This window comes from Nerophis lumbriciformis, linkage group LG26 (genome assembly GCF_033978685.3).
Source record: "Nerophis lumbriciformis linkage group LG26, RoL_Nlum_v2.1, whole genome shotgun sequence".
Lineage (NCBI taxonomy): Eukaryota > Metazoa > Chordata > Actinopteri > Syngnathiformes > Syngnathidae > Nerophis > Nerophis lumbriciformis.
This window is the reverse complement of record NC_084573.2, coordinates 7,702,501-7,724,911: the sequence shown is the minus strand read 5'-3', so window position 1 is coordinate 7,724,911 and position 22,411 is coordinate 7,702,501. Positions and strand designations below refer to the sequence as shown.

Sequence of the window (22,411 nt, the reverse complement as noted above, 5' to 3'; positions counted from 1 at the left end):
TTTATATTTTCACATTAAAAAGCAAATAAGCTACTTTTAATTTTGTTAAATGTTAAAAGTTTTAAATGTTTACATTGCTACAGAATATTTTGTCATGTTGACCATACTTTTTTTTTTGTAAATAAAAGCCACGCCTTTTGAAAAAACTGGCCTACATTTATTTTTTTCATCTTCATTCTAAATAAAAAAAGTAATCGGTAAAAGAAAAAATAATCTATAGATTAATCGAAAAAATAATCTATAGATTAACCGATTAAGCCCTGCGATGAGGTGGCGACTTGTCCAGGGTGTACCCCGCTTTCCGCCCGATTGTAGCTGAGATAGGCTCCAGCGCCCCCCGCGACCCCGAAGGGAATAAGCGGTAGAAAATGGATGGATGGATGGATTAACCGATTAATCGAAAAAATAATCTATAGATTAATCGATAGAAAAATAATCGTTAGCTGCAGCCTTAAACAAGATACAACTGGAAAAGCACAAGGAGAGTGCAGACATTTACTAGGTCCTTCAAAAAAACAACACCTTGAATCTAGACCGTCATCCGGATCATCCGCAAAATGTAAGCACTTGTTGCTTATCACATGTCTGAAAAATTTCTTGAAATTTTAATCAAAATGTGCTTGTAACTTTTTGAGCTTTATATAGCGGAATGAAAGAAACGGAGCGAAGCCTCTTATCAGCCATCTACTCTCTGTGGGTGGAGGCAGGGCGCTAGTATGAACACACACATAGTAGTTGAGGCTCCTAACAATGTATGGCAACGTAGTAGAAATGATATTGATCCGCCAATGACCTTTTTGAGTTATGTTGTTAACTAACTAGCTAACTTACTAACTAATCAACCCAAGGGCAGGGGGCGTAAACAATTGAATAAAATCAGTCCTGGCGTCATGGGCCGTGCCCGCCCACTGAGTCAGCCATGCCCGCCCTGGGCTGGAAGCTGTTTATCTTATTTGGGGTTTGTTGATTTACATTGGAGCTTTAATAAAAACACAGGCACGTTGATTAAGACCATAACACAATTAACTGACATGTTAGTTAACGTATAAAAACGAAACAAAATTGCCAGAAACTAAATCTAATCATATTTAATGTTTTCTTGTTGATGGGTGGAAGAAGTTCGCAACACAAGTCTTTAACGGCACGCTTAGAAAGAGCGGTGTGGGGATTAGTTAGGGAAGACAGCCAGTCAGTTGCTTTTCTTTGAGGGATGAAGTCACCGCCAAACCAAAACCAAAATGAGTGGCTTATGTTGCACATTGTAATATGTGTACAACTGGGGTAGAGTGAAGAGGACACATTTATTTTTACTGCTATGATGCCATCAGCAGCCAAGTCATTGATCGTGACAACTACACAACGATCTGCATTGCTGGGGATTCGTCTGTCCACAACTGATTACTACATGTAAGACAAACACTTTTATTTGTGGTCATTGTAATGATGTGGGTTTGAACCTCAGAACACTACACACAAAGATGCAGGGGGGGAGGGCCCTCCGCATCATGACTCCACTCACCCTGCACACAAACTCTTTCAACCGCTCCCCTCAGGCAATGGGCTGCGGATCTTAAGGAGTAAAACCACCAGGCTCAGAGACAGCTTCTTCCCTGAAGCTGTCAGACTGCTGAACGTGCTCCATAGTCTCCCTTTCCTCTTCTTTTCTCCTCCCTCTCCTTCCCACACTGACTGCACATAAACATAGTAATCAAAACGTGCAATTTAAACCCATCTACTTCATTCTACACAGCGTTCTCAGTCCTACCTTTTGTTAAGTGCCTTATGTTTATTGCCTATTTATTACTGTTTTTCTTTAGTAGTTGACCTCAGTCCAAAGCTCCTTGAATCCTTGAAATTATTTAAGCCTTCTTTGTGTCCGATAAATGAAAGAGTTGGCCATTTCTATAATAAGATTGTAAAGGACTGTTATCGATCTGATGTTAATGTGCTAAAACCTCTTTGTTTAGAATCTACATACAATAGTAACTGTTCTCTGTTCATGCACATAATAATTATTAATAAAGTGTTTGGATGTATTGATTAAATTAATGTTTTATTGGTTGCAAAAGAGTGACTCCACATAATATTTTGATATTGACACAGCTCATCTGTGCATAATTTATTAGATTACACTTCAAGTTAAGTGTATGACATACTTGCCAACCTTGAGACCTCCGATTTCGGGAGGTGGGGGGTGGGGGGGCGTGGTCGGGGTGGGGCGGGGGCGTGGCTAAGAGGGGAGGAGTATATTTACAGCTAGAATTCACCAAGTCAAGTATTTCATATATATATAAGAAATACTTGACTTTCAGGGAATTCTAGCTATATATATATATATATATATATATATATATATATATATATATATATATATATATATATATATATTTATATATATATATATATATATATAAATAAATAAATAAAAGAAATACTTGAATTTCAGTGTTCATTTATTTACACATATACACACACATAACACTCATCTACTCATTGTTGAGTTAAGGGTTGAATTGTCCATCCTTGTTCTATTGTCTGTCACTATTAAGGGTTGAATTGTCCATCCTTGTTCTATTCTCTGTCACTATTTTTCTAACCATGCTGAACACCCTTTCTGGGTACCTACCCAGAAAGGTTTCGAGTACCACCAAAAAAACTGAATCTCTGAAGACAGTATAAAAATCTGTGTTAAAGGTGTACAAATACTGTTTGTATAATAAGCATGTTATAGTTTACAAATGAGGGTTAAGAGTTCAGTACTAAAAAAAAAAAAAAAGAATGTGGCTTAAGTACAGTTTTTTAATTGAGCTGCTGCATTTTTTGGTTGGGTTGTTTATTTATTTTGAGGAACTTCTCCATTTCTAAAAGGGGAGGAATGTAATAGAGTGATCTATGTTTGTTTGTTGCCATCTCCTGGTGAATGTTGGCTATAGCGTACTGGGGTTACTTTTTGGTTGGCCAACGATTTACGTGGTGTTGCGCACCTGACGTCAAGTGTGTGAGTCTGTTCTGAAGTCTACAGCCTGTTTATTGCCTCCAACTCAATACATTACAACAACATTGCTGTTTACGGCAGATGAACTGCTTTATGGTAGAATAAAACATGACTGCTGTTTTTGTGTGTTGTTACCGCGCTGGGAGGACGTTAATGAAACTGTCTAACAATAAACCCACATAAGAAACCAAGAACTCGCCCTCCATCATTCTACAGTTATAACGTGTTTGGGCAGGCACGCTGTTTATATTGTGGGAAAGCGGACGTGAATACAGGCTGTTGACACGTCACTCAGGTCTGCATGGAGCTGGAGGGGGCGTGGCTTCCAGCTCCGCCTGAATTTCGGGAGATTTTCGGGAGAAAATTTGTACCGAGAAGTTTTCGGGAGAGGCGCTGAATTTCGGGAGTCTCCCGGAAAATCCGGAAGGGTTGGCAAGTATGGTGTATGAGAATTAGTCGAAGTACACTTTTAATAGCTGAAATCAACCCCCAACAACAACTTAGTGTTTGCCAAAAAGTGATTCAAAGTAGGGCAGCACGGTGGAAGAGGGGTTAGTGCATCTGCCTCACAATACGAAGGTCCTGAGTAGTCCTGGGTTCAATCCCGGGCTCGGGATCTTTCTGTGTGGAGTTTGCATGTTCTCCCCGTGACTGCGTGGGTTCCCTCCGGGTACTCCAGCTTCCTCCCACCTCCAAAAACATACACCTGGGGATAAGTTGATTGGCAATACTAAATTGGCCCTAGTGTGTGAATGTGAGTGTGAATGTTGTCTGTCTATCTGTGTTGGCCCTGCGATGAGGTGGCGACTTGTCCAGGGTGTACCCCGCCTTCCGCCCGATTGTAGCTGAGATAGGCTCCAGCGCCCCCCGCGACCCCAAAGGGAATAAGCGGTAGAAAATGGATGGATGGATGGATGATTCAAAGTAATATTTTGATTTTGACACATCCGATCTGTGCCTCTCCTAAGGGTATTCTAGTAATTTAAGCACAGGTGACGTGTCAATTCCAAAATATTACTTTGAATCCCTTTTTGGCAACCAGGAATACATTGATTTAATGAATATATCCAAATACTTTATTAATATTTGATTATGTGCATGAACAAAAAAACAGTTATTATTGTATGTAGTTTCTAAACAAGGAAGAGGTTTTAGCACAACATCAGATCAATACCAGTCCTTTAAACTCTCATTATAGAAATGGCCAACAAATTGTCCAAAACAGTAAAGGCTGAAATCATTTAAAACGCATAGCCTTACAATGACCATATATCTAAGTTTTTGTCTTACATGTACAGTTGTGGACAGACAAAACCCCAGCAGTGCAGCTTTAACAAGCGTGCGTGCTCCCGTGGCGGGAATTCAATTTTTGGCAGGGGTCCCCCTGAAAAAGTGTAATTCCCCCTTTAAATATTTTCGCTGTCACATTTCACTTTGTTACGTGCAAATACACAAGTGGATCGACGATATTGTCCCCAAGTGTATTCAGGGTGAAATCGTCTTAAACCATCCACCAACGTCATCAGTCACTTGTCAACAGAGTGCAAGCCAGGTGCGCATTTTTACTCTGACATGTAGCAGCAAGGCACAAAGAACAGGAAAAGAGAGACAAAGTGGTGTACTCTCCCTCTATCGTTGAGTTTTCCCTACGGCTCTAAGAGGGGCGCGAATTTGCTGACTCCCGAGGTAAAATTCCGGGCTTTTTCGCTCGATAGCGCAGGGTTTAAAGGGCTCGATCATGTGCTCTGATTTGTTCGCATTGAACTAACCTTTTGGACGAGGTGACAAATGGGCAGCACAGGTATAATCAGGTCACTGTTAAATGTTAAATAATTAAAATGTGTACCGTGGTACCGGTATCGATTTCCAGGTGCTGGGAATTGGTACCGAATTGGTTCAAATGTGAAAGGTATCCATCTTTACTTACTTTGCAAGTTGGAACATACTTTACTTCTGTCATGTCTGTGTAATCATGTTTTGTTTTAAGTCATGTTTTGTTTAGTTATAGGACTCTTTAGTTTCTGTCTTTTCACTCCCTTGTCTTGTTTCCATGATTACCCCATTAGTTTCACCTGTTCCACGTTTGGACTCATTGTGCACTCTTGATTGTCACCATAGCAACCATTAGTTTTCACCTGTCACGTCACGCACCTGTTTCACGTTTTGAGTCACGCACCTGCTTTCACTAATCATGTCCATAGTATTTAAGTTCATTCTTTTCAGTTTGTCGTTCTGACGACCTCACCACATTTATGCTCTGTCCATTCTTTCCATGTCCATGTCCGCAACTATTTTTGTCCAAGCCAAGTAAGTTTTTGTTCCATGTTTATAGTCTTTTTGGTTTCATAGTTTGTTCTCCGCCATTGTGCGTGTTTTTCCGTTTGTACTTTTTTGCTATAGTCTTTTGGTTTCATAGTTTATTCTCCGCCACTGTGCGCGCTTTTCGTTTGTACTTTTTTTTGATATATTAATAAATCATGTACCTTCATTCCCGTCTCGCCCGAGCCAACTTTCCGTTGCATCCCGGAAAAGCAAACACCCAAGACCAAGTCATGACAACTTCTACTTAATGCATGGTTTTGAATGAAGCAAATCATAAAATGATGACAATAATTGCATTCTGAAGCAAGTTCCTACCTCCCACTGAGACCTGACAGACTGAGTGAAGGTGTCCATGTCTTTGAGCTGTAAAGGTGTACAGAAGGCTTCCATGCCCTTTGCTGCTCTTAGGAATTCCTCCAGTAACTCTGGATCCAGGGTTTTCAGAGTCTAAAAATGGGTTATATATTTGTTCAACCGGAAAGGAAAGCATTGTTTATTCTGTTATGCTGTGAAAGACTGACCCTCATCGAGTTATATAAAAAAAAAACATAACTACTTACCTCTGTCGCTGATGCCTGTCCATCTGGTATGCATTTTTCTTTGAAGATAGTGATGGCCTCCAGGATGTGCCCCTGGAGGCAGTGCTTAGCCTCCTCAAAGCCGTTTCTAGCCAAAGCCTGGGCCTTAGCATAGGCCTCAGAATAGGCTTGGGGAGGTGCTTGAGCAAGGGCAGGTGGTGTCAAGCAGAGGTCTGGTGATTCTGCCTGGGAGTGAGGCAAAACACACACCTGGGAATGGATGATTGCATGGGTTGGCTTTTGTGTGGATTGAGGACCAGATTGAATTGGAGGTTGTGGCTGCAGATGAGACATGGGTTCAGGTGATTTTTGGACCTTTAGTTGTAATTGTGCAGCTGGTTTGATTGGTGACTGAATCTTGAGTTGTGGTGACTGGAGTTCAGGTGAAGGTTGTGGCATTGATCCAACACTGCTTTGTGTTGATGATACATATTTAGCCTGATGAGCCAGCTGGGATTCAGGTATATACACAGGTAGTGATTGGGCTTGAGTTTGAGTGTAAGGCTGAACTTGTGGTGGTGGTGCTAGCTGGGCTTCGGGTTTATATTGTGGCAGTGTTGGGACTTTGGGTTGGGTTGGTGGCTGAGTTTTCAATTGTGGGGCTATCTGGGGTTCAGGTTTACATTGTGGCATTGATTTAGCGTTGGTTGGAGTGGAAGGCTGGACAATGGCTTGATGAACCAGCTGCAGTTCAGGTTTGTATAAGGGCAGAAACTGAGGTTTGGGTTGGAGGGATGGCTGAACTTTAGATTGTTGTGCGAGCTGTGGTTCAGGCATACATTGCGACAGTGATTGAGTCTGGGGTTGGCTTGGTGTTGGAGCTATTGATCTGAATTGTGGAGAAAACTGAGGATTAAGCTGGCGAAACTGTGGCTGCATATGTGCTTGTGTCTGAATGTGAGGTTGGGATTGGACCTGTAGACGAGGTTGAAGGTGAGGCTGTGGAGGATACACTACATCAGTTTGTTGTAGTTGTTGTGGTATTTGAGCGCGGATATTAACATGCTCAGGTGATGGATATTGCTGAGCCTGGGGGTAAGAAGAGTGGGATTGTAAATGTTGTACCTGCATCCACATTGGTTGCTCACTCTGGCCATGTTGTGTCTGCATTAGAGTCACATCATACACTTGCATCTGTGACGGTTGTTGATTTTGGGGCCTTATTTGTGACAGGGTTTGAGTCTGGGGTTGAGGTTGCGAGTGTATCTGCATCTGAGACTGATTATATGATTGTATCATGTTAGAATACCCTGTGGGACCCATTTGAGGTCTTTGTGGATGACCACCTTGAGGCCTTTGCGGTGCTTGTGAAGCCTGAAACTGTGGAGCTTGACCTGTTTGCTGAGTGAAAGGTTGAGGAATGTGATGCATTTGCCGGACAATGTCACTATTTTGTGGCTCCTGCCTCGCAGCCCACTGCTGAGCATTGGAGTAATTTTGAAGGGAAACCACTGGCTGCACTGGAGTTTGTGGGTGTGTCATCGACTTTGAGGAAGAGCTGCTAACATCGGTCCAAGTGGCTAGATGGCCCGGGGCAATATGGCCTTGGTGTTGTACTGCTGACTGAGAGTGTGCATGATATTGAGTCAAAGGATGTCCCTGAGGCTGAAATATTGGTTGACCTTGAGGATATTGTTGAGTCAAAGGTTGTGTAAGACTTGGCTGAATTTTCAAAAGGGGAAGTGTTTGAAACTGTTCTGTAGATTGAACATGAGTAAGTGTGAAAGACTCGGGTTGGATTTCGTCCACAGTCTCCGTTTTTGCATGTGATAGGGTCCCGGCGTAAACACAGCTTTGAGACTGGGCTTTGGACAGAGGATGGGTTTGAACCACTGTTATGGGCTTTGGCTTAGCGAATTTTTGAGGTTGTGTCATTTCCTGAAATTGTGTTTGCTCATGAGCTGTAGACCCAAGACTGATTTGGGGTTTAGTCTTTGCATGGACAGGGGCCTGAATCTGGGTTTTGGGCTGAACATTTTGTTGAATCTTGGCCATGGTTTGAGGTTTGACTTGGGGCTGGGTCACAGACTGTGTTTTTGACAAGGGGTGGGTTTGAGCACGAGCCATGGATGCAAGACTGGTTTGAGGCTGAGCTGCATAGATTTGAGTCTGAGTCTCTAGAGGAAAATGGCTTTGAGGTTGAAGCATTGTTTGGTTTTCAGGCTGAGTTAACTGAGGGTGTCTTTGCATCTGGAATATTGTCTCTTGAGAGACTTGTGCATGAGTGATTACGTGGGTCGGACTTTGTGCCTGTGCTGGTGGCTTAGGGGACGGCGGCCTGACGGGGGACCAGGACTGTGGATGACTACGAAGCTGAATATGGGAAGGCACAGGTGGTTGAATTTTGTCCTGCAGAGGAGACTGGATGGGAGATGAAGGCCTAACTTGAGCTATAACTTGGCTGCGTGCTAGAGGCTGGGGCTGAACCTGTGACTGAGCCATCATTTCTGCTGAGGGCTGACTTTTGACGTTTGTTTGCTGAAGAGGCAGATCTACTGTCTTTGACTTATTCCTTGTGCCTTCTTCTGGCTGCGCTACTACAATCGGCATTTGTTGTTTCTGCTGCTGTTCTTTTAGTTTTTTCCGTTTGGTTGACTGACCAGCAGACTTGTCTTGGGTTTCAGGCTGTGTCCTGGAGGTTACTGTATGGTGATGAACAACTTCAGTGGATCCTATCATGTCTTTATTCTTCTGTGGCTGTGTAGCCTCAACTATTTTTTGGGCAGAATCTTTGTTTGGACTTTGAATATCGTGTTCTCCTGTTTTTTTAAGCCATGGTCGGTTCTTCAAGCCCCGGGCCTTTTTGCATTGAAGTTCTTGTGATTCAAGAGGTTTCTTTACTCGTGACGTCAGCTCATGCGCTGCAGTTGTTTGCGTGAGTTTTCTTTCAACCTCTACATGCATTAGCACAGACTGGTCCTCTTTATAACCTTTCATCTCCTCCAGTTGCTGCTCCCCATCTTTATGAATCTGTGTCTCTTTCTTTGTGTTCTCTTTTTCTTTTAGTACCTCTGCTTGGGCTTGGTAATACTTTGGGTCTTGTGCTTCTGCTCTGTTAAGCTGTTGCTGCTGTATCCATGTGTTCTCTGTAGTCTGCTCTTGTTCCGTCATCACTTCCCAGGCCTGAGTTTGGCCTTCTGCTTGTGTCGGGCTAGTCTGCATCTCTTCTTGTGCAGAACTATAAGACACTGGGGGTAAACCTATTTCATCTTCTCTGTATTCTTGCACCACTATCTTTGGCACAAACGCTTCTTGAGATGGATGAAATTCTGACAAGGTAGTACACTCCTGTGTTGGTGGACCAGTGCCCAGCTGTCTTAGATGATGAGGCTTGGCTTTGGCCTGAATAAAGACTTTGGATGGAGGCCCTCCTGTAGGGCTCCTTCTGTCCCTTCGAGCTCCCAGGCTACTTAGCAGTCCTACCACCTCCTGAAATTCAAGGCATACAAATTACCAAACATGAAAACAACAAATGAATGTAAGATAGCCAATAACTGGGAACCCTGGACTCCTAAAGACACATCCTTTTGACTCACAATTTATTTTTAGCATTGTATGCCCCAGAAGGGAATAAACGGTAGAAAATGGATGGATGGATGTCTAACTACCTTGCAGTCTTTTAACTTCGAGACGCTCAAAATGAAATACGCGAACATCAAAAAGACTACTGACTTGTGAGTGAGCCACAGTTGCTCGCACACGGCCCTGTACGGTGGAAGCTTGGAGACATTGGATGGGAGAGTTCTTCTGATGTGTCTTTATCAAGACCTGAAGGTCCTGCTCCTCTGTCACCACCTGACCTTCCAGCTGGAGCCCACGTGATATCGCGACCTTAAAGAAAAGAACGGCACCGCATGACTTTTTTTTGCTGGTATTAACAAATCCAATTTAATGATTTTTAATGCCTTTTTAATGCAACTAGAAGTACATTTAATGCCCATGTCCTACTGCAGGTAGTTATTATATACTAATATATATATTCAAAAGCTTACAGTTGTCTGTAGAGACAGAATTGTAAGATTTGTCAATGATAATGTTGAATCATTGGAAAGTTTACATTAACTGTTACTCTCCCAGTGGATTAGAATTTGCTCACAAAACTGTTTAATCTGAGAATTATTTGTATTTATTTATTTTTCTGTAGTGGTAGCAGCAGCTGCCAGAAATTGCTTTGTTGGCCACAGCAAAGAAATTTGGCACTGTTAACTGCTGCCAGTCTTTAATAGCAGACTTGTGATGAGCTAATAGCATGCATGATTTCACCGCATTAATCCCCACTGAGCAAAGTTTGGAGGTCTTTTTGCACACACTTCAGAACACCTCTCTGGGTTCACAATTGACAAGCTTCAAACAAGTTTTGAAAAGTAAGCTAGCCTGCCTCATTTGGTGATATTTGCATTTCCCTTTGTCCCAACACATATTCCTTTCGGTGCTGTTGTCAGAGCATGAGCACATTTACAAGATGTAACATTCCAAGCATCCATTGTTCTGAATTCCTGCACTGGCCGTAGACAATAGCCAATCAAAGGTTCCGTCTGTCAATCATCACATTGTACTTCCAATCAAAATTATTAAATGTTTATAAACAAATAATGTTTTTTTCAATCAATTGTATCGGCCTAATGTAAGAGATGCCAACCAGTGTGGCTGGGCCATGTGTACGTTGGTAAACCTCACTCAGGCTTTTAGCTCAGTAGCTGGCACGCTGCACTCTCATTCTAAGGGCCTAGCCCAGGGGTCGGCAACCTTTACCAGTCAAAGAGCCATTTTGACCAATTTCGCAAATTATAGAAAACAATGGGAGCCGCAAAAGTTTTTTGAAATTTTGAATGAAATAACACTGCATACAAATTTTTCATTTTACTTTGTGCTATGTATAAACCAGGGATCTAAGACACGCTGCCCACACCTTTATATGGAATTTAAAAGCTGGTGCGGCACGCGTGTTTTAAATGATTGACGAATGTCAGCATCATGCGCGCCGTGATGGTACAGCATATAGCATCCACTACAACCAGCGTGCCTGATCAGCTACACGTTGTATGGTGTTTCTACTTGCTCACGTAGGTGACAGCATGGCATACTTGGTCAACAACCACACAGGTTACACTGACGGTGGCGGTATAAAAAAAACTATCACACTCTTACTAATAATGCGCCACACTGTGAACCCACACCAAACAAGAATGACAAACACATTTCGGGAGAACATCTGCACAGTAACACAACATAAACACAACAGGACAAATACCCAGAATCCCATGCAGCCCTAACTCTTCCGGGATACATTATACACCCCCGCTACCAAACCCCGCCCACCTCAACCGACGCACAGGGGGGGGGGGGGGGTTCTGGGTATTTATTCTGTTGTGTTTATGTTGTGTTAAGGTGCAGATGTTCTCCCGAAATGTGTTTGTCATTCTTGTTTGGTTTTGGTTCAAAGTATGGCGCATTATTAGTAAGAGTGTTAAAGTTGTTTTATATGGTCACCGTCAGTGTAACCTGTGTGGCTGTTGACAAAGTATGCCTTGCTGTCACGTACGTGTGTAAGCAGAAGATGTAAATTGTATAACAAGTGTTGGGCTGGCACGCTGTTAATACAGATTGTAGAGAGCGCCAAATGTTGTACCATCATGGCATGCCCTTATTATAGCTGTAAGGGTAAAAATCGGTGAATATTAATCCCGGGAGTTTTCTGCGAGAGGCACTTAAATCCGGAAGTTTCACGGGAAAATTGTGGGGTTCAGCAAGTAAGCTGCTGAGCCGCATCAGAGTGATCAAAGAGCCGCATGCGGCTCTGGAGCCGCGGGTTGCCGACCCCTGGCCTAGCCCTACAAAAATGTAATGCCTCTGGACATCGAGTGTATTGCTTTTTAAGGCCATTCAAGACCTTAATTTTCTCAAAATCTATTTAATGACTTAATGCTTTTCAATGATCCGTGGAAACCCTGTGCAGTATCGACAGACCAGGTGATTTTTGCTGCACAGTGGGTTTAACCTGCTCCTCAGTGATTCATCTCACCTTAGCTCTTGGATCTTGGCCTCTTTGCTGCCGTAGCTCTGAGGCCTTCAGCAGCTGGTATAGATCCCTGGCCTCAGTCTCCCAGTGTAGAAGCTCAGCGAGGCGACTGTCAAGACCTGAAACACTGTGCTGCAAATCGGCACACACCTTCTCTGCTTCGCACAGAGTGTGTTTTACCTGTTTTAAACATGGACAGTAACATGCATCGCCTCATTAGCATCTCTGATGTTAGTAATATAGAAAATAATTGTTAGGTCTGTAAATGTACTTCAAGCATGGTCATCTTTAGTTTCTTTAATTCATCTGAGGGTCCTTCTGAAGATGAATCAAGAGATTCCAGATCCACTTCCTTTATCTTCCTCAGCATGAACTGAAGGATAAAACACAAGCAGTTCTTCAGCTACCGGATAAACAATGGTTGTTAAATATATATTTATGTTTTAATATTATTGTCTTAACCATGGTGACCATCCTGAAAATGGACAGTGGTATCGATGTAGGCTACACCACTTTGTCAATGCCTTGTCTCACCTGTATTCTTTTTCTATAGATGCGTAAAGGACCCGCCATTGTCTCTACGGGTTCTTTGAGAAGAAGACTCGCCTCCTCGACCAGAGCCTGAAGGTCTTGAGGTCTGGTCTCAATATCAACATTGCACTTGTCTGTGCTGTCCTGGAAAAAACACACCAAAATGATCTTCACTTGAGGAGAACCAACTTAGCGGAAGAGTTTTACTGGTAAATGTGTCACATGTACAAGGCGTGTATGTTAGGCTCCAATGAAGACGTTACTCGCAGGAATAATTAGGATGCGCAAAGCCTTGTTCCAAACAAAGTCAAATCAAATGACCAACACACCTTTACATTAAAAACTGCCTTTCAATACAAACCTACCAAAGTGTTTCTTTGGTTGAATTTTTCCCAGTTCATGTTGAGTTTTTGCAGCTCCCCCGCCAGGCTCTTGCTGCTCTGTGGGTCAGTCGACTCCATCAAAAAGTTTGCCACCTCGCTCAGGTGAGCTAGTCGCGACCCCCACTCGGCAAAGGACTCGGATGTCACCTTCGTTCAAGTGTAAAAGAGACAAAAAACTTAACAGAAAATCCATTCCCATCAGTCCGGACTGCGCCACAATTTAAAAACCTTTGGCTGGGGACCGGCTAAGCTCTGCTCGAGCCACGCCTCCATGGAGCTGATCCCATCACTATAAGAATCCCAGGCGGTCAGCACCCGTTCCAAGGCGCTTTTGGCCGACGTCACCTCCACCAGAGCTGCTGCCGTGTCCTCCTCTATCTGCGTCACTTGTTGACAAACTTGGGGGTAGTCGGCAGCTGCAAAGCATGAAACCATTAGTCCTGCCTTTGTTAGCTCGACAATCACAACTGAGGAATTTAGGAACCAGAGACATACCGAGGGCAGACTTGCTTGAGTATTTCTCAGCAACCTGCTTCAACTTACGAAGGGCTGCTTCCAACAAAGAAGGTATCTCTCGATTGTTTACTAGATCCTGTTTCAAACATATTCAAAGCACAATCATTTCCTATTCGACAGTTCCCGTACAGCGGTAGCATCCTGTAGCTACGTAACCGCGACATTATAGAGGACGGCCAACCCAACAGTCAGCGTTTAAGAATTGCAAATATAAAAATGTCTGATGTGAACAAGGAAGACAACTCACATTCCATTCCTGCAGCAGCACTCTGATTGCCTCTGGAGAGAGATAAGGCTTCTTCCATAAACGGACTTTGGTCCAGATCTGCCCCAGCAAATCCAAAACAGTGTGACGGTGCTCAAGGTACTCCAGCTTGATCCCATGGTACTTTGCGCTCACTCTTACACCGGTGAATCTGCATACACCCAAGTTATTTCACAAAAGCAGTGCTTGGATACCAAAATGATTTCATTCACCGATTCAACAGCAATACAAAAACCATAAAATCTATTTTTTAACCATTTCCTTCTCGTACATATTTTTTTTTTACGTCAGGCGGCAGTGTTTGACAGCTGAGCTGCAATCATTTTATTTGGGCCAAACAGCATTTTTTTTTTACAAAGTTTAACCTCAAATCGTGACAAATACATGTATTTATTATTTACTACCAGGGCTATTTTAATAATGGCACTCATTATTTTTAACGGACGATTAACACACACGCATCCTTTTTGACCCTTGGGCCGTGCCGTAGCAGGGGAAACTTGGCTGAAGCTCACTCATTACTGATGAGCCACAAGCGAGCAGAAATGGACAAAGAAAAGTGTACATTATGGAAATATCAGCTTCAAAGCCATGGCAAGTAAATACATTTTTTGCCGTGAGAAGAGACGACATCCCTGCAGTAAACGCCTGCTGCACGCATCATTCAGAGGTGGGTGAAGCTTCACTTCCGTGTTCAGATTACGGTTGAGGTGCAGAAAGTCGAAAGGAGGACTTTTCTATTGCAAACAGTCGATCCAACATCAAAACATGTGAAGACACTTTCTCAAACCAATCACACACTTTTCCGGCTTCAAAATAAAAGCGCTACGCTATGCATCCGGTTTAACTACATTAACAAAATATAAATATCTTACATTACAATCATGCTTTGTCAAAGATGTTTCGTAATTTCATTCTGAGATATTTGCACCGAATATGGGAGGTGGGGGTGGGGGGGTTCTGGCTGGCTGAAATATTGAGTAAGTTCTTCTATAACATGTCCTGGTCGAGTCCTCAATTACAGAATGATTAGCAGGCTCAACATTACATTTAAATATTAAACAGAGAAGGTTAAGAGAGTGTCATGCAGCGACATGAGGACTATTGACTTGTACAATATGTAATGTACAGAATATCAGAAGCATTTATTCAGGTAGAAAGATCACAGATTACATTACCAAACATCTTTGACAATCAAAGCGTGATCGTAACAATCCACATTTTATGTAATTATTGTGCGAAACTGCTATCTATCTAAACAAGGTATAGCTTGGTCTCTGAATGCAAGTGCTCCTACAGCAGGAATACAAATTCTGTATTTCTACTAAATAAAAAATCTAGCAAGACACCAACACACAGCAGGCATTTTTTCATTGTCATTAAAAGTGTGTTTGTCCTTTTTGTGTTGAGCTGTTTAAAAGAGCATAATGATTAAAAAAATAAATAAGCATATAATTAAAGGAAATTAATTGTCCAATCATAGAGTTAAAACTTGAAAATTATCTGTCTTGGGTAAAATTATTCATGATGTAAAATTACATCTATCCACAATTAGTCGCAATTTTTATTTGGAGTTAACTATAAACAAAATGCGATTGATCGCAATTAAATATTTTAAAGGTTTGACAGCCCTATTTATTACTGTTCAATTGAACCACTGTTTGTAACATTTGCTCGCCCTTGGTTATTATGGTTGTTAATTTTTTTGAGTTAGGAACATTTTGAGCACGCTGCAAAATGCATCTTTAGCATTGTTTTATTCTAACTAAAAGGTAAATAATCCTTACCTTCTCTTCAGCTCCTCCATCTTTTCAGCGGGGACCAACATGTTTCCGTACACATCCTGGTTCAGGAAAGCCTGGAAAGTCTTCAATTGTTGGGGCATTTCCTCTTGGCAGACCTGCGACAATACATCTCAGTCACCCTCTCAGCAGTTTGGTCTAGGTCAGGGGTGTCCGAACTACGGCCCGCGGGACGAGTGCGACCCGCCAGCCTCTTCAATTTGGCTTGCGAGACATCATGAGTTCCAATTCATCTTAAATATCAGGCGGCCTCTGAATGCTACACATTTGTTACCATCTTGTGGACAATGTGAGTAAATTAGATCAACGAGCCCTGTAAGTACTGTGAAGTAGCGCAACATTTACTGATATGACACAATCCAAACAACCTTCCGTAGTCATGGTGCAAAAAAAATAATAAAAAATGCAACTAACATAATGGTCAACACACGGTCACACATAACACAACCTGCTCAGTGAACATTGTGGATATTATGAAAAAAGTCCAAACGCCATAAAAAAATTTCTAAATTACACCCATTAAAATCCATTAGAGTGCATGATGGGAACAATGTTAAACACTCTCTCCACACTTATCCATGTTTGGCGCATTTTAGCTGCTTGATATTTCCGATTGATTACAAAACTTCAAGAGGGTCGTCACGGATGCAAACAATGTAGGAGTCAACCTTTCACATATTTTTTATATCCACTTTTGTTAATTAGATATCCATCATATTAATATAATATGTAAACACACACATATATATTTATATTTATATATATATATATATATATGTGTATATATCTATATATATATATCAGTGACGTGCGGTGAGGTTGATGGCTGGTGAGGCACTGACTTCATCACAGTCAGATTTACAAACATATGAACCCTAAAGAGTATCTTATTCACCATTTGATTGGCAGCAGTCAACGGGTTATGTTTAAAAGCTCATACCAGCATTCTTCCCTGCTTGGCACTCAGCATCAAGGTTTGGAATTGGGGGTTAAATCACCAAAAATGATTCCCAGGCGCGGCGCCGCTGCTGCCCACTGCTCCCCTCACCTCCCAGGGGGTGAACAAGGGGATGGGTCAAATGCAGACGACAAATTTCATTACACCTAGTGTGTGTGTGACAATCATTGGTACTTTAACTTTACACATACAAACTGTAGCACACAAAAAAGCACATTTGATAAAAAAACCTTATTATGGTCTTACCTTTACTTACAAATTAAGTCCATGCGCCGCAACTAAAGCCCTCACTTAAACTTTCCACGTGCAAGATTGAATCTATTTAAAAAAGTGTAACCGAGGGTTTATAAATGTCGCCTATACTGTATGAAACTACAAAATAACAAACACGGAGGCTCCAGTTTACACGAGGACCACTTTATTTACCTTCTTTCAAAAACCTCCGCAACGAGACATCACTTCCGCTCTTAGCGCCTTCAAAATAAGAGCTCAAGGTATATACTGTATGACAGCGCATAACAGGAACTTAACATCACAAAGAGGAAAGCCCATGAAAATAGGTTACAAAAGTTATTTAATAAGAAGCCAAAAAGTGCAAAAATAATAATGTTCGTGTTGGAGGAGTTGTGAATTAGATACACCTGCAGTCTGCAGTTGTACCTAATGTTGTGGCCCTGCAGTCATTCACAACTCCTCCAACACGAACATTATTGTTTTTGCACTTTTTGGCTTCTTATGAAATAATTTTTTTAAATAGATTCAATCTTGCACGTGGAAAGTTTAAGTCTGGGCTTTAGTTGATATAACAATTCTACGGCGGGGGTGCAGGAGGCGGGGCTACTGGAGCCTCAGCCAGTGCGTCTTTTGCAGCCGTTTTATGATCGCTCAGCACAAGAAATACGTTACACACATACAGTTGTTGACAAAATACACTGTACATTATATACCTCAGCTAACTAAACTATGGAAATGTATAATATAGTTCATATAGCAATACAGTCTCACTGCATAGCAGGCCAGCAGTTAGCCGAGTCCGGAATCCATGTTGAGGCACTGAGTGACGTGCCTCCACTGGCTGCTGTTCACCGCACCGTCTCTTCTCAGTATTTGAACGGCAAATGTGAAAATTCAGCGATTTTGAATAAAAATAATCTAAAACTGGTGAAGTTAAATGGAAAATAACTTTATAGTATAATCACTGGATACATATAACAATTTAATTTTTTTTTTTCTTTTTACTTTTTTTTTCTTTCCATGATGGCAGGTGAGGCGGGGCCTCACCTGCCTCTAGTGACTGCACGTCACTGATATATATATATATATATATATATATATATATATACACAGTCGTGGTCAAAAGTTGACATACATTTGTAAAGAACATAATGTCATGGCTGTCTTGAGTTTCCAATAATTTCTACCAATCTTATTTTTTTGTGATCGAGTGATTGGAGCACATACTTGTTGATCACAAAAAACATTCATGTTTTATGAATTTATTATGGGTCTACTGAAAATGTGACCAAATCTGCTGGGTCAAAAGTATACATACAGCAATGTTAATATTTGTTGGTTTCCTGACATGGACTTGTTTCTTCAGCATTGTCCACACGTTTAAGTCAGAACTTTGGGAAGGCCATTCTAAAACCTTAATTCTCGCCTGATTTAGCCATTCCTTTACCACTTTTGATGTGTGTTTGGGGTCATTGTCCTGTTGGAACACCCAACTGCGCCCAAGACCCAACCTCCGGGCTGATGATTTCAGGTTGTCCTGAATAATTTGTAGGTAATCCAAATTTAGCTGAACTGCACCAATTTCGTCAAGAAGAGTGGTCAAAATTTCAACCAGAAGCTTGCCAGAAGCTTGTGGATGGCTACCAAAAGTGCCTTATTGCAGTGAAACTTGCCAAAGGACATGTAAGCAAATATTAACATTGCTGTATGCATACTTTTGACCCAGCAGATTTGCTCACATTTTCAGTAGACCCATAATAAATTCATGAAAGAACCAAACTTCATGAATGTTTTTTGTGCTCCAATCACTATCACAAAAAAATGAGAGTTGTAGAAATTATTGGAAACTCAAGACAGCCATGACATTATGTTCTTTACAAGTGTATGTCAACTTTTGGCCACGACTGTACATACATACATACATACATATATAGATACTTTACACGCAGTCGGCCAAATTTTTTAGCCCAATGTGAACCCCAAGTCAAAAAATTTGGACAACCCTTGTCTAGGTAAATAAAAACAGAAACATTTGGAGTCCGTTTGTGTCCCTCCAGGTCCAGTCCAATCTGTCAGGGAAAAAGCAGAACCCCTACGGCAGGGGTGCTCACACTTTTTCTGCAGGCGAGCTACTTTTCAATTGATCAAGTCGTGGGGATCTACCTCATTCATATATATAATTTATATTTACTTATTTATGAAATATATGTTTTTGTTAACAAGTTAAAGGTGTTTAATGATAATGCAAGCATGTTTAACACATATAGTTAATATTGTTAATACATTAAAGGTGTTTAATGATAATACAAGTATGTTTAATACATATAGTTAATATTGTTAACAAGTTAAAGGTGTTTAAAGTTAATGCAAGCATGTTTAACACATATAGTTAATATTGTTAACAAGTTAAAGGTGGTTAAAAATAATACAAGCATGTTTAACACAAATAGTTAATATTGTTAACAACTTAAAGGTGGTTAAAGATAAAACAAGCATGTTTAACACATATAGTTAATATTGTTAACAACTTAAAGGTGGTTAAAGATAATACAAGCATGTTTAACACATATAGTTAATATTGTTAACAACTTAAAGGTGGTTAAAGATAATACAAGCATGTTTAACACATATAGTTAATATTGTTAACAACTTAAAGGTGGTTAAAGATAATACAAGCATGTTTAACACATATAGATTCCTTTCTTTCATGAAGACAAGAATATAAGTTGGTGTATTACCTGATTCTGATGACTTGCATTGATTAGAATCAGACAGTGGTGCTGATAACGTCCGCATTTTCGAATGAAGGAGAAAAAAAGTCCTCTTTTCTGTCCAATACCACATGAAAGTGGTTGGTTTTTGGCATCTTATTTGTCCAGCTTCCCTACTCCTTTGTATACACTTTTACACTTTACAAGAAATACATTGTCGGCAAACTCCGTAGCTTGCTAGCTTGTGCACGCCAGCTTTCTGAGACTCTTATTTTGGTAGCGCAGGCAGGATGAAGCAGAGCTTTTATTGTGCAACTGTGCAGTCGGTCTTTGGAGTTTTGACGACAGGTACGGCGCCAGAGTCTGTTGAAATAAAGTGTTTCTCGCCTTCAAGTCGGTAATTTTAATGAGCTGGCAGCAGCCAGCGTCATCTCAGAAGACCCTCGGGTGCCGTGAATGTCAATCAAGTGACGGAAGTGACGTCATAGTGAAGATTTATGATCGCTCATTTTTAGGACAATTTTTTTAATGCCTGGCTGGTGATCGACTGACACACCCTCCGAGATCGACCGGTAGATCGCGATCCACGTAATGAGCACCCCTGCCCTACGGGTACCAGCCATTGGGAGAAGTGTAAAAATATCCCAAAATATTCACCTTGAGCTGCTCCTGTTTTTCCTTGGCTTCGTCCGCAGCCCGGCCATGGTCCAGGGGGTCACCCTCTTCCTCGGCCAGGACCGCCTCGGTTCTCAGAAGCCATCGTGCCACCAGGTCGAGAGGGGCTGGCAGCCTCACGTCTAACTCTATTTTGTACTCGCGTAGCTGTAGCAGGGTGGGTTGCCAGTGACGTCAAAACCATATAAAACCAACTGCGTGGGTAGATAGGTGCAGAGCGAACCTTTTCTGTGAGGGCATCCCACGCCTCCCGAAGGGCTCGCTGCTCCTCGCTCAGCTTGGAGCTTCGTCTCATGGCGGTCAGCAGAGGCATGATGGGACGTCGCTGCTCATTGAAAGACACCAGAAAGGTCTGGAACACCTGAGACAGGCGCTCAAGCAAATCAATCACTCGGCCACTTGACGTCACGCAGTAGTGCCTTGAAAAAGGTGACCGGAACACATACCTGGTAACGCTCCGAGTAGGTCTCGTCCTCAGTGGAGTTCCAGCCCTCCAGCAGCTCTTCGTAGGCCTGAAGCAACCAACACGACACCTCCTGGGCCTTACGGTCTGGTGTCGCCTGGCAAGCAAAAGACTTTTGGTTCAGCCTCAGTCTCGAATGACCATCTGTCGTCACTTTGCAACCAATCAAGGACTTGAAGTGTGCTGATAGACCTTCAGCTGATTTTCTCTGTTTAGTTCAGAATCTGTAAACTTAGACCCAGACCACCTCAGCCGACTTTTGTGTCGACATTAATTTGAAAGATTATGCAAAAAGCCTGGGAGGTACAGTAGATGCATTCACCAAATCCGAACAGGTCTACTGTACACGCACGCAGGCACGACCACGGATGAGCACTCAAAATTAGCAACCAGGGACAATAGAAGCTGCAGAGGGAAGCGAAGCATGATGGGATGTACCTGGCGCAGTGGTGAGGTGGAGATAGCAGGCGTGTAGTGCACGGGAAGGCTGATAGGAGAAGGAGCTTTAGGAGGAGTCAGATATTGTGTCTGTGAGGAGACAGAGTGAGGAAGGAAGGAAGGAATCCAGAGGAGGAGTCAACATTGTAGCAAAGCGAAGAACAGTCTTAATGTGATGCCGTCAGCGGAAAAAGTCAAAACAATGGCAAATAATGCAAATGCGTGCTTGAGCCTAGCCATCCTACGCAAGATATGCATCCACACTGGTCACTTCATTAGGCACACCCTAATGCAGGGGTGTCAAAACTCGTTTCAGCTCGGGGGCCAACTTTGACATTCAGTTTATACCCGGAATGACACAAAGAAGACAAGACAATATATGGCTTTTTTTTTTTTTTTTACCTGATAATGATCATTATCTAATCGGGGAACACAAGTCTTTCGCTTAACAATATACAGTAAATATCCCATTAGTCGGCATCCCAGTGAAAGCGGATATTGTACAGTAAGTGGTTGTTTTATTATGTTCGTAGTTTGTATTTCTTGTTTAGCACTTGCCTATACTGCTACATGATGTTTGGTGTTTCACTAAAGTGTTTCAAAATCTTGTAGGTCATCGTCTGCATATTCAGGCTCAAAAATTTAAGGTTCTGCATCATCATTTGACCCAAAGTAGCCTTTGTAGTCTCTCATTAAGTCAGCCATGATCAGTAGTTATTGTTGTATGAGAAAATAGCTAACTTGCTAGCTGTATATATGTATATATATATATATGTGTGTGTGTGTGTGTGTGTGTGTGTGTGTGTGTGTGCATATATATATACACACACACACATATAAATACATATGTATATATACACACATATGTGTGTGTATATATATATATATATATATATATATATATATATATATATATATATATATATATATATATATATATACATACATACATACACACACTAAGGCTGCAGCTAACGATTATTTTTCTATCGATTAATCTATAGATTAGTTTTTCGATTAATCTATAGATTATTTTTTTCGATTAATCTATAGATTATTTTTCCTTTTACCGATTATTTTTTTAATTTAAAATGAAGATGAAAAAAATAAATGTTGGCCAGTTTTTTCAAAAGGCATGACTTTTATTTACAAAAAAAAAAGTATGGCCACTCAGTCAACATTGACAACAACATGACAAAATATTCTGTAACAATGTAAACATTTAAAACTTTTAACATTTAACAAAATTAAAAGTAGCTTATTTGCTTTTTAATGTGCAAATATAAAAGTAAACATCCAGTGCAAATCTTAATATTCTGCAATAGTATAAGCATTTCAAAAGTAAAAGTATTGCTTATTTTGCTTTAAAATGTGCAAAAATAAAGATAAACATCCAATACAAAAAAGTGCAAAACGAAATATTCTGTAACAGTGTAAACATTTCAACAAAAGTAAAAGTATTGCTTATTTTGCTTAATAACGCAACAATGATAGTATGATTAAAGTGAAAGTTAATTGTTG

At 41.2% G+C, this 22,411-nt stretch overlaps 1 protein-coding gene across 1 annotated transcript in view; it reads right to left on the bottom strand.

Annotated features, from left to right (window-relative positions):
• Positions 1 to 22,411, bottom strand: part of syne2b (spectrin repeat containing, nuclear envelope 2b) — a 296,242-nt gene that overhangs the window by 235,527 nt on the left and 38,304 nt on the right. The window contains exons 9-22 of the mRNA XM_072916123.1: positions 20,436 to 20,549; positions 20,213 to 20,350; positions 19,972 to 20,136; positions 15,397 to 15,509; positions 13,592 to 13,760; positions 13,324 to 13,420; positions 13,048 to 13,244; positions 12,811 to 12,975; positions 12,449 to 12,589; positions 12,186 to 12,287; positions 11,918 to 12,094; positions 9,568 to 9,726; positions 5,878 to 9,324; positions 5,633 to 5,764 (exon numbers count right to left, since the gene is read on the bottom strand). Of these exons, the coding sequence (XP_072772224.1) occupies positions 5,633 to 5,764; positions 5,878 to 9,324; positions 9,568 to 9,726; positions 11,918 to 12,094; positions 12,186 to 12,287; positions 12,449 to 12,589; positions 12,811 to 12,975; positions 13,048 to 13,244; positions 13,324 to 13,420; positions 13,592 to 13,760; positions 15,397 to 15,509; positions 19,972 to 20,136; positions 20,213 to 20,350; positions 20,436 to 20,549 (5,316 nt within the window). The remainder of the gene's footprint in view (positions 1 to 5,632; positions 5,765 to 5,877; positions 9,325 to 9,567; positions 9,727 to 11,917; positions 12,095 to 12,185; positions 12,288 to 12,448; positions 12,590 to 12,810; positions 12,976 to 13,047; positions 13,245 to 13,323; positions 13,421 to 13,591; positions 13,761 to 15,396; positions 15,510 to 19,971; positions 20,137 to 20,212; positions 20,351 to 20,435; positions 20,550 to 22,411) is intronic.